The following is a 12,111-nucleotide window of genomic DNA, read 5'->3' as shown; positions in this document are numbered from 1 at the left end:
AGGGTTAGCATAGTGCCTGGTTCGTCTAAAGGGCATGTTAAAGATTTCCAGGCTTCCCTGGTAGCTCAGCTGGTCAAGAATCCGCCTGCCATGCAGGAGAACCCAGTTCAATTTCTGGGTCGGGAAGATCCCCTGGAGAAGGGATAGGTTACCCACTCCAGTATTCTTGGGCTTCCCTGGGGACTCAGCTAGTAAAGAATCAGCCCGTAATGCGGGAGACCTGGGTTCGATCCCTGGGTTGGGAAGATCTCCTGGAGAAGGGAGCGGCTACCCACTCCAGTATTCTGGCCTGGGGGGCTACAGTCCACCGGGTCGCAAAGAGTCGGACACGACTGAGCACAGCACAAGCACAGCACATTCTCAGAAAACCACCGGAGGAAGGAATTAATTTCAGTTCCGAAGATAGAACAGCAATTGCGACACAATTACAGTTGCGGTGGAAAATAAGGAATCATTCTGAAGAGATCAAAATAGAAAGTATCAGTAGTAAGACAGGCAGCCAACTCTAGCGTTAAGACGGAAAACACGTCCCCACAGTGAGTGCGTGCTGACAGTAACTGCGGACCACAGCTGACTGGCCAGCAACTGGATTCCCGTGTGGTTCGCGGCTCCCGGCGGGGCCAGCTCCCGCAGCCCACGGGAAGCCTCGGGAGCACCGCGGGCTTGCGGGGCCGAGAGGACGCCCACGCCGCGGCCACCCGGAACCACGGCTACTTAACGCCGGTCTGGGCCGGAAGCAGAAGTCCCGACTGGACCGCCCGCGGGAAGGTTCAGCAGGACCGGCCGCTCCTCCCGCAGCCGAGCCGGAGGCGTGGTGGGCGCGGCCCGAGCGCGGCGGACGGCCCCAGCGCCGCGCGCCCCCGGTCGGAACCCGGCTCCGAACGTCCGGTTCCTCGGGCTCTCGGGTCTGACGGTCCTGAGGCGGCAGCCCCACCGCGCAAACACCCGGACAGCAGTCAGCTCCCACACAGACGCTCCCGGCTCCTCCCAGCTCGCCTCCTCCCGTGACGCAGCGAGCCAAAGACTCGACAGTCCCCGCTCGCCGCGCTCGCGTTCAAAGGGCGTGGGCGGGGCCCGCCGGAGCCCGGCCAATCGGAGGCTGCGCGCCTCCCGGGCGGCGCTCCGGACCAATCACAGCCTCCCGGGCGGAAGGCGGGGCAAGGCGGTGGCTGGGCTCGCGCAGGCGCGGTGCCGGGTGCTCGGAGCCGTTGCCCTGCGAGGAGCTACCGCGCAGGTGAGAGGCCGCGGGCGGGCATTCACGGGCGGCGTGGTGGGGTTGGGGGCGCTTTCTTCCTGCCTGACTGCGGAGCCTCCTCTTCTCCGACTGTCGGTTGTAGAACGGACGCTCCGCTTGTCTTGGCAACGTGGTTGGCGCTCTGCCCCGGCCCGGCCCGGCCCGCGTCCCACAGCCGCCCCAGCCGTTTCCCAGCCGCCACGCCCACCTGCTGCTCCCGGCCCCCCACCCGACGTTTTATTAATTGTGTATATTTGTTTTATTGTTCGTGATTCCCAGTGCCTGCTTACTGAGAGAAGCAGTAAGGGTCAGTGTATAAATGGAGCTCAGTCGTTCAGCCGTGTCTGAGTCTGTGACCCCAGGGACTGTAGCCCGCCAGGCTCCTCTGTATGTGGGATTCTCCAGGCAAGAACACTGGAGTGGGTTGCCATGCCCTCCTCCAGGGGATCTTCCCGACCCACGGAGCCAAGCAGCGTCTCTTGGGACTCCTGGATTGGCAAGAGGATTCTTTATTAGGAGCGCCACAGTACATAAAAGTAGTTAATGACCTAGTGAAATAACTGGATCCCAGAGATGATGGTCCTAAAGACGTGTATAAAGAAATTTGGAATAATTTACATGAATGTCTGTTGTGTTAAATTAATTCTGTTTAACATACTAATTTGCCTGTAGTATTGCTAATACTGGGACTCCCTTGGTGGCTCAGTGGTAAAGAATCCGCCTGCCAATTCAGGAGATGCAGGTTCCCATCATCTCTGGGTCAGGAAGATCCCCTGGAGAAGGAAATGGCAGCCCACTCCAGTATTCTTGCCTGGAAAATCCCATGGATGGAGGAGCCTGGTGGGCTACAGTCCATGGGGCTGCAGAGTCGGACACAACTGAGCACTTTAGAACCTCAGTGTTTTGTTTGTAGAAACTTTTCATTGTTTTATACTTTATTTTTAAAATGTGTTTGCTTGAATAGATAGCACGAGGGAAAAAACTCAAGACTCCCTTCTCAGAATAGCAAGTGACACGAGGGCTGTCTCTGTCCTTCAGTGAATTGAGCTGGCACTAACATTCTCTGCTGCTGACCCTTTGCGGGCGCCCCTCTTCTCCCCAGGATCCCAGCCAGTGTGAACTGAGTGCTTCTGCCTGAGGTCATGCAGAGAACATCGCGTCTGAAGCGAGAGCTGAGCCTGCTGGCCGCGGAGCCGCCCCCGGGCATCACGTGCTGGCAGGACGGGGACCGGATGGAAGACCTGCGAGCACGTAGGTGTCACCCCAGGCGAGCGACAGTTGTGCTGAGACGTGAATACCGTGTGTTCCTCTGAATTAGGGCCCGAGTGCATCTGCCTGCCTCGTTTGCTACATTTATAAAAGGTCTCCAGGACGTTTCTTCTTTGGCCTTTTACCCCCCCCCCCCACCCCCCACCCCTGCTTGATTTAAACAAGACGTGGGCATCAGCTCTGAAGCAGTTCAGCACCACGGATGCGTCACCTTTACGCATCCGTGAGGCCAGACCGGGCAGCACGTGGTCGGAATGCAGCCGGCCTCCCCAGCAGGGCTGCAGGTGTCTGTGGCCTGTGGCCAGATCTCCCACGTAGCCCTTGTGTGACACCAGCCTGGGCTGGTGCCTCGCGTGGGGGCTGGTCAGACCCTGAGAGCTGTCCCAGACCCAGCGTCTCCGTCAGGACCAGGCGGGGAGCTGCTCCAGGCCACCCAGTCACCTCTTCACTGTTTCTTTTTCTTTCAAGAGATTCTAGGTGGAGCCAACACACCTTATGAAAAAGGTGTTTTCAAGCTGGAAGTTCACATTCCAGAGAGGTCAGTGTGAATTACATTTACATTTCCAGGCTAAGCCCGTTACAGGGAGGCAGCAGTGTGGTAGAGTGTTGAACACAGGACTTATAGGACCTGGATCTTAGTCCTAACCTTATTAGGACTTCCTGTGACCTCTAGCACCTTATCTTTGGAGTTCAATCTCTTTCTCTTAAAACTGGGCTACATCACATCTAACACCACCTCCCCCCACCCCGGGCTCACCGTTGCACTAACACACACACACCATTGTGGTAACACACACACACCATTGTGGTAACACACACACACCATTGCGGTAACGCACACACACCATTGCGGTAACACACACACACCATTGTGGTAACACACACACACCATTGTGGTAACACACACATGTCACTGCGGTAACAGACACACACCATTGCGGTAACACACACACACCATTGCGGTAACACACACACACCATTGCGGTAACACACACACACCATTGCGGTAACACACACATACCATTGCGGTAACACACATAACATTGTGGTAACACACACACACCATTGCGGTAACACACACACACCATTGCGGTAACACACACACACCATTGTGGTAACACACACGTCACTGCGGTAACAGACACACACCATTGCGGTAACACACACACACCATTGCGGTAACACACACACACCATTGTGGTAACACACACACACCATTGTGGTAACGCACACACACCATTGTGGTAACGCACACACACCATTGTGGTAACACACACATGTCACTGCGGTAACAGACACATACCATTGCGGTAACACACATAGCATTGCGGTAACATACCACATTGTGGTAACATATAACATTGCAGTAACACACACACCATTGCGGTAACACACACATGTCACTGCGGTAACAGACACATACCATTGCGGTAACACACATAACATTGCGGTAACATACACACACCATTACGGTAACACACACATAAACTGACCATTTAAACCGTGTTTAAGTGTATGGTTTTGGGGCGTTGATGTACATCCAGCCACCCCGCCACAACCATCTCGAGAACTTTTTCATCTTCCCAAACGAGTCCTCCGCAGCCCTGTGACGCCAGTTCTCTGTCCCTGCCGGGTCCCTGGGGGCCCCATTCCCTCTGCCTCTGCGTAGAGGCCCCGTTCATGCAGGCGTGCTGTAAGCCTCTCCTCAAGGCGCAGTGGTTGTAGTTTGTGGTTTGTAGACACCTGTTCACAGGCCAGGTTTGTTACAAGTCCCGAGAGAAGCAGGTAATCCCAGGGATGTCAGTTCTGAGACACACAGGGGTTTTCCAAGGTCTGTGTCTCACCAGAGAAAAAGTAACTAGGTGCAGTGTGTAAATCAGAATTGGACTCTGTTTTTCAAAATCTATCTGTAAAAACACTGCAGCCGAGACTAAGGAAATCTGAGTGGTAGATGAGACTGAGGAATAATTTTGTATTTTTTTCATGGGTGTACTGACAGTTGTGCAGCTCTGTAGGAGAGGGGCCTTATTCTTAGGAGATCATGCTGAAGTTTTTCAAGGGCTAGGGACTTGATCCAGGTGGTGGGTAAAAGGGTTTTCAGTACTGTCAATTATCATCATAAAAATTGGGGGAGAACAAAGGTTTGTCTCTCAAAGGTTGCTGTCCTAATTAGTCATCAGCAGCTGTTCATAACATCAGAAGCAATATTCCAGTGAAACTTCCCTGTCCTCCTGTGCTGTCAAAGGTACCCATTTGAACCTCCTCAGATCCGATTTCTGACTCCAATCTATCACCCCAACATCGACTCTGCGGGACGGATTTGTCTAGACGTTCTCAAGTTGCCACCAAAAGTGAGTGGCAGGGGCAAGGTCCACCCTCTAGCCTACGTGATTGGAGAAGCACATTCTTAGAGCTGCTGCCTGCCTGTCTGTCCATCTGTCTAGGGTGCCTGGAGACCATCCCTCAACATCGCAACCTTGCTGACTTCCATTCAGCAGCTCATGGCCGAGCCCAACCCGGACGACCCGCTCATGGCTGACATCGTAAGTGCCCAGCCCACTTTCCCCATGTCCCACACGCTGTCCAGGAGGGTTGCGTGGCGGCTGGAGCTGATAAGTCTTGTCTCTCTCCATTGACTCTCCGCTTCCTTCTTAGTCCTCAGAGTTTAAATACAACAAGCCAGTCTTCCTCAAGAACGCCAGGCAGTGGACAGAGAAGCACGCACGGCAGAAGGTGGGGTGTCTGGCAGCTCTGACTTTGCTTCTGCCTCTCGTGTGTTACACATGAATGTGTCTGTATGCACACAAGATTTTATTACACGTGCCGAGTCCATGCTGTACCCAAGGGTGGGTGGGTGATCTCCTGCAACCTTCCTTGTAATCATTCAGCAGATAGATAGCTCAGCCAATGGGAGCGAGGGTTTCTAGGAGCCACCGTCCACTGAGGACCACCAGGCAGCTGGGACCTCTGCGGGACTCGGGGAGGGGCAGGGGTGTGGGAAGGAAGGGAGTGGACGTGGAGGGAGGGAGGAGCCACGCCCCCAGTTTACCTCACTTAACAAAGGAGGCACTTCAGGAGCAGAGAGGATGCTGAGCACACGTGGGTGTGCTGAGCCGTCCCCTCCCTGAGACGGAGTCACGTAGCCGTTAGTGTCAGTAGGGGGAAGAATTAACAGATAAACGGCACAGGGGATGGGAGCAGCTTTGGAGAGAATGCCTGTCCGGGGGGAGGCAACAAGGCCCCAGGAGAACATTTGCTGTGAACCGTGTTCGGTGTGAACCCAGAAGTACGGTGTAAACTGTGTTCAGTGTGAACCGTGTTCGGTGTGAACCGTGTTCTGTGTGAACTGTGTTCGGTGTGAACATGTTTGGTGTGAACTATGCTGTGCTTTCCCACCTGCTCCTTCTCAGACAGACGAGGAAGGGGCGCCTGGCAGCCTCCCCACGGTGGGCAGCTCAGAGGGACCCAGGGCCGCACAGAAGAGGAAAGCTGGGCAGCTGGACAGCGAGGGAAGGAGGTTTTGCCCTGACGTTTAGGGATGGTCCTGGCCTGTCTTTGCCGGGATGGTCCAATTTGCCTACATTTCTGGACTGTTTTCTTTGTATTTGATGATGTGATCATTTTTGTATCTTGTGAAACAGACCTTGTATATTTATGTGTTCTGCTTTATATTGATTCTTTGAGAGTTATTTTATTTATCTTGTGCATATTGATTTTAAAACTTGTAAGCCTGAAAAATAAATAGTCATTTAATGTTGAATATGGGTTTATCCTGAATGTGTGTTTGGGAGCAAACTGGCCAGAGAGCTATTCAGAAGGAGTGTTACGATATTTGGAAGAGTCCTTTATTTTGCCAACCAACCAGCATCACTCAGGACACTGAGGATGGACATGTGTCTAAAGGAGATTTAGAGAGAATTTGGTGCCCGCCATGCTTCCAGAATTCTAGGTTTCAGATGTCTGGCAGTGCGGGCTTAGGGTTGTCACCCTCCTTGAGTGTTGCTGGCAGCCTTCTCTCTGGCTCACGTGGCCGGTCAGAATACTGCAGCGCAGCAGTGTGTGTTCCCCAGACCCAGTGACCACCTGCTCCGTGCCAAGCGTCTGATACGATATTAGTGAGGCAGTCAGGTGATGATCGCACAGATTCATATGGCTCTTCACAACCCCTCGTGTCCCTGGCAGCTTCATTTGACAGCAGGTACTAAGGTGCCAAGCTCTAGTCCCTGCCCAAGACTGGACAGGGCCCTGCGGCCTGTCCTCACTGTTCTTGTGTAGATGACAGAGCAGGCGGACCCGGGCCCGTCCTCACTGTTCTGTTCAGACGACGGAGCAGGCGGACCCGGGCCCGACCCCACTGTTCTGTTCAGACGACGGAGCAGGTGGACCCGGGCCCGTCCTCACTGTTCAGACAACGGAGCAAGCAGACCCGGGCCCATCCTCACTGTTCTGTTCAGACGACGGAGCAGGCGGACCCGGGCCCGACCTCACTGTTCTGTTCAGACGACGGAGCAGGCGGACCCGGGCCCGTCCTCACTGTTCTGTTCAGACGACAGAGCAGGCGGACCCGGGCCCGACCTCACTGTTCTGTTCAGACGACGGAGCAGGCGGACCCGGGCCCGACTCCACTGTTCTGTTCAGACGACGGAGCAGGTGGACCCGGGCCTGTCCTCACTGTTCAGACAACGGAGCAAGCAGACCCGGGCCCATCCTCACTGTTCTGTTCAGACGATGGAGCAGGCGGACCCGGGCCCGACCTCACTGTTCTGTTCAGACGACGGAGCAGGCGGACCCGGGCCCAACTCCACTGTTCTGTTCAGACGACGGAGCTGGTGGACCCGGGCCCGTCCTCACTGTTCAGACAACGGAGCAAGCAGACCCGGGCCCGTCCTCACTGTTCTGTTCAGACGATGGAGCAGGCGGACCCGGGCCCGACCCCACTGTTCTGTTCAGACGACGGAGCAGGCGGACCCGGGCCCGACCTCACTGTTCTGTTCAGACGACGGAGCAGGCGGACCCGGGCCCGACCTCACTGTTCTGTTCAGACGACGGAGCAGGCGGACCCGGGCCCGACCTCACTGTTCTGTTCAGACGACGGAGCAGGCGGACCCGGGCCCGACCTCACTGTTCTGTTCAGACAATGGAGCAAGCAGACCCGGGCCCGTCCTCACTGTTCTGTGTAGATGATGGAGCAGGCAGACCTGGACAGAAGTCAGCTGAGGTGGAATGAGGTGCCGAGGCACGGAGGCTCCATACCCCACCGTGTTGAGCCTGGTGGTCCCGGGCCAGGCCAGGCTCGGGGCACACAGAGGGCCCCTCGAGCCATTTCCCTTCCTCCACCGCAGAACCACCCTGCGCTCACGGCAGCCTGCCTTAGGACACAGGCGCAGTAATAGACGATGGCATCAACCGAAATGTGAATTTCCTGCGTGTCCCCACTTCATGGGTTTCCAGCTTCTACAGAATTCTTGAAACCACTTGTCAAAATCCGCTACCGTTCTCTCATCAAGCCCAGGAACTCATCTGCTCTCCTGTACTTGGGCACATGTGCCTCAAACTGGGGCTTCCAGATGCCGTTAGGATCAACCAGGAAACTTCATTTGTAAGAACCAAGTGGCTGGTGACGCCAGGCGGGCCGGGCTGGGCCGCACTCACACATGCTGCACTCACTGTCCCTCCTGGAGGTCCCTGGCTGCGTGCTTCTCGTCCACAGTGAGCGCCGGTGGCGGGAGACGCTGGTGCTGACGGGGGGACAGGTCAGGTGCGAACCCAGATGGCCTTGGGCTCGTCGTGGGAGAGCAGACGGCCCTCCGCGGCGGCCCGCCATGAGTGTCAGCTGCCCTCCTGTCCCGGCCGGAACCTCGCCCCCGGCCTCCAGCCCTGACCGTCTGCAGTGGATGCTTGTAGCAGCAAGGTCTTCAGGTGACGTATTAATAAAAGCCAGATTGTACCTCCTCCTGGAGCCCAGGAAAGCCCTGTCTCCTGTCCACTGCCCACCAGCGCTGTGGGCTTCACCCCGTCGCCTGCACACACCCGCCCCTCTGTAAGCCACGAGCAGCCACGCGGCCCCACCCATCTGACACCAGCGCCCCTGCTGGTGCTTCCACACGGGATGCCTCATGCATCCCCTGAAGGGGACGCGGCCTGTTCTTGGTGGACCTCACACCCTGCACCGTCTGCCGGTGTGTCCACTCCACGGGGTCATGGCTGCAGAGCCTGCGCCCTACTCACTAGAAATACCACAGCCGGAAGTCACCGGAGGCCCCCGTCTCTGAGTGCACAAGCAGAAGGGACCCAGGCAGAGGACAGGAGAAGACAGGGGAGGAAGGCCAGGCCCCGCACCCAGCCCGGGAAGGAGGGGGAGCAGGGGGAGCAGGAACGAAGGTCCAGGAGACCCGGCCCGGGAAGCACCACCCGCCGGCAGGGGCCAGAGTCCCGCCCGAGCTCTGCATGCTCTGTCTGTCCTGCAGACAGTCAGGGTGGTTGTCAGGACTAGGCAGGGGCAGGGCGGGGACAGTGGCCCCCACATGAGGCGCCAAAGCCCTGCTTTGCCGGGACGAGCAAGCTGAGCGGTCACCCAAGAGGCTGCGAGTCTGATCCCGCCTGCTGCCCATGGCAGCTCCACTCCCGGAAAAGGGACCGCGAGGGTGCACCACGCGTGGCACGGAGGACCCACATCCAAGGGCGGGCACAGCAGCGCGCGTGCAAGAGCAAAACCTCAAGCAACCCAAGTGCCCGGGAGGGCGACAAGCGAAGTGATGGCCCAGCCACACGGAGGGAAGAGAGCCAGCGTCCTGCAGAAACCAGAGGGCTTCCTCTACGGATCTGCGCTGTGAGCACAGGCATGTTATTGGTGCAGAAAGAGACGCTGGAGCGAGGCAGAAGCAAAGCACAGCAGTAGTGACCAGCCAGGGCCTGGGGCCTTGGCAAGAGGGACGGGAGGGGGACTGTCAGAAAGATGCGTGCCATCGAGACACGTGCATGCATTACTCATCCAGAATAAGGAACAAACGGGGTCGAGGAAGAACCTGCTGCGGGGGCCGGGGCGCACACCCCCATTTCAGAGCCACTCACGCACGCCTGCCCCCGCCTGCCTGCCCCAGCCTGCCCGGGGAACGGATACACTGCTCCCTGACAGCCCCCCACTCCCAGCACAGGGCGTGGACTTGGCCCAGCAGGCGCCAGCGCAGAGTCCGGAACCCGGAACCCGTCAGGGCCTCACTGCCTCGCTCGTCCTCACATGTGTAGAGGGGGCAAGCCACGAGGTTCGAAGGTCAGGTGGGGAGGTCGACCCAGGGGAGGCCCAACCTGAGGATCCGTAGTCACAGCCCTGCACCCAGCCCTGAGGAGGGGCTTCCTGGGGTGAGGACAGAGTTGCTAAGGAGAGTCGGCTGTGGTGGCCGGGGCCCTGGGGGGGGGCACTGAGCGCCAGGCAGGATGTTCAGAGGCCCGGCCGACAGGGACCCGTGCATCCCCCACCGCGGCCCCCAGGATGAGCTCTGCTCTGCTCAGCTCTGCAGAGCAGACACCGTCTTGGAAGACGTCATCCATCCAAATAAATGCATTTACATGCACTGGGTTACCTGGCTTTTGACTTTTCGTTTGATCAGTGATAGACTAATACATAATCTTCCTCTGACCACAGCAGAGAGAACCAAAGAGAAACACTCCAACTTGCCAGAAAGCCGGCCGAACACAAACAAACGTGACTTCCCCTCTGGTTTTGGGTAAATGTGCACCGTCTACAGGGGCTTCCCTGAGGCTCAGATGGTGAAGAGTCCACCTGCCAATATAAGAGACGAGGGTTCAATCCCGGGGCGGGGAAGATCCCCTGGAGAAGGGAATGCACCCACTCCAGTATTCTGGCCTGGAAAATCCCATGGACACAGTAGCCTGATGGGCTATAGTCTGCTGCTGCTGCTGCTAAGTCGCTTCAGTCATGTCCGACTCTGTGCGACCCCATAGATGGCAGCCCACCAGGCTCCCCCGTCCCTGGGATTCTCCAGGCAAGAACACTGGAGAGGGTTGCCATTTCCTTCTCCAATGCGTGAAAGTGAAAAGTGAAAGTGAAGTCGCTCAGTCATGTCCGACTCCTAGTGACCCCGTGGGCTGCAGCCTACCAGGCTCCTCCGTCCACGGGATTTTCCAGGCAAGAGTACTGGAGCGGGGTGCCATCGCCTTCTCCAGACGGGCTATAGTCTATGGGGTCACAAAGATTCAGACACAACAGAACACGTGTGTACACACACACACACATACACAACATCTACAAGGCTTTTGAATAATAAAAAGTTTGTGGCAAACACCTCTGACCAGAAGGTGGAGGCCTGGCCGACGCCCAGCTGGTGGGGAACAGAGCGCAGGTGGGGGTGGAGCCACCCTGGAGCTGAGCGTGCAGCCGAAGCCCTGCCTCTCCCCCAGAAAGCGCCCCGCAGGGACGGACCCCACGCAGCAGCTCCAACGTTGGGGGCTGGTGGCCACACGGGAGGGGCCTGGACTCAAGGCTCCCAAACCCACAGCCCTTCACCATCCGTCCCTGGGGTGTCTTGGAGGACTGAGAGGCCTACCTGAGTCACCCCGTCTCTGCGCCAAACAGAGCTCCGGCTCAGCCCAGGCGGTGGGGAGACCGGCACGTGCCTCCCCAGCTGACCGCTGGTGGGGCCTGCCAGGCTGTGCTGTGCCTGGGCCTTCCTATGGCACTGGGATAGCAAGTCTGCTTCAGAGCTGGCAGAGTCCAGGCTCCTCAGCTGGACTCGGAACAAGATGTCAAACGTTCTGGCTCCACCATGGAGCGCGCTCCTCCACTCGCCGCCTGGCGGCTGGGGCATCTCCTCCGAGGATTTCCACCGGGGGAGGCCGGTGGGCGTTGTCAGGGCGACGAGACACCCGTCCCCCGGCCACGATACTTGAAGGACCTTTCCAGGGCCGCCCCGGGGCTGTCCCAGGACCACAAGAGCACCGGCGGGGGCCCTCTGTCCTGCCGGGACGTGGCAGATGGCAGGGTGCCCGGGACGAGCCACCCTGTCTCCCGAGCCCCAGCTCCCACTCCTCAGCCTGCATTTGGGGCGGGGGAGGGCGTGCCGGTGGCGCGTAAGGGACAGACACAATGTCCTCCCCCGACCGGGGCACCCAGGAGCCCGGGCCTGTGTGACACTTCCTGCCACCCAACACATCACACGCGTCTGGGGGCTGAGCAGCGGCTCCGGGCACCCCTGGGAGGGCAGGGCCGGGGACTCAGGGATGGCCGGGCTCGTGGCAAGAAGGCTGCAGGCGGAGAACCGCAGGGAGGAGCTCGGAGCCACAGGGAAGCTGGGAACCCCGTGTCTTCCGAGGGCAGAAGTTCTCTGGTGCCTGCGAGCCATTCACCGTCCCCCCACGGACCATGGGGCAACCCGCTCCACAGTGTTCTCGGGGGGGTAACATGGTTGAACCCCAGCTCCCAGGACGGCGGGCCTCTTGTGGTATCAGCAGGGGTGCAGAAGGGGGCCCCTAGGAGGGGCGGGGGCTCATCTGTGAGGTGCTAATAGCTACTCGATGGAAACCGTACAAACTACCCCAAACCTACTGCTCAAGAACTGGGGGACCTGGGTTAAAGCAGGTTCTCCTGCCTC

The 12,111-nt window shown here is 58.0% G+C and overlaps 1 protein-coding gene across 2 annotated transcripts; it reads left to right on the top strand.

Moving 5' to 3' along the window:
* Nucleotides 1-534: 534 nt before the first annotated feature.
* On the top strand, nucleotides 535-6,263 carry UBE2T (ubiquitin conjugating enzyme E2 T). Of its 2 annotated transcripts, none has more exons than XM_044942595.2 (7): nucleotides 535-1,234; nucleotides 2,337-2,485; nucleotides 2,981-3,041; nucleotides 4,749-4,854; nucleotides 4,948-5,046; nucleotides 5,159-5,236; nucleotides 5,914-6,263. In XM_044942595.2, the coding sequence occupies exons 2-7, from the start codon at nucleotides 2,377-2,379 to the stop codon at nucleotides 6,037-6,039; spliced, it is 579 nt and encodes a 192-aa protein (XP_044798530.2). In that variant the 5' UTR covers nucleotides 535-1,234; nucleotides 2,337-2,376; the 3' UTR covers nucleotides 6,040-6,263. The 2 variants fall into 2 exon arrangements, with proteins under 2 accessions (XP_044798530.2, XP_006078518.3); XM_006078456.4 differs by having other exon boundaries at nucleotides 736-1,234; nucleotides 2,972-3,041.
* The last annotated feature ends 5,848 nt before the right edge of the window (nucleotides 6,264-12,111 follow it).

The sequence above is a fragment of the Bubalus bubalis genome, chromosome 5, assembly GCF_019923935.1.
Source record: "Bubalus bubalis isolate 160015118507 breed Murrah chromosome 5, NDDB_SH_1, whole genome shotgun sequence".
NCBI lineage: Eukaryota > Metazoa > Chordata > Mammalia > Artiodactyla > Bovidae > Bubalus > Bubalus bubalis.
The sequence above is the reverse complement of the archived record's forward strand: the minus strand, read 5'-3'. Positions and strand labels throughout refer to the sequence as shown.

Coding starts and splice junctions, on each gene's coding strand:
- UBE2T (XM_006078456.4), top strand. CDS start 2,377: ATGCAGAGAACATCGCGTCTGAAGCGAGAGCTGAGCCTGCTGGCCGCG. Junction 3,042..4,748: donor GAAGTTCACATTCCAGAGAG/GTCAGTGTGAAT, acceptor GTGCTGTCAAAG/GTACCCATTTGAACCTCCTC. Junction 5,047..5,158: donor ACCCGCTCATGGCTGACATC/GTAAGTGCCCAG, acceptor CTTCCTTCTTAG/TCCTCAGAGTTTAAATACAA.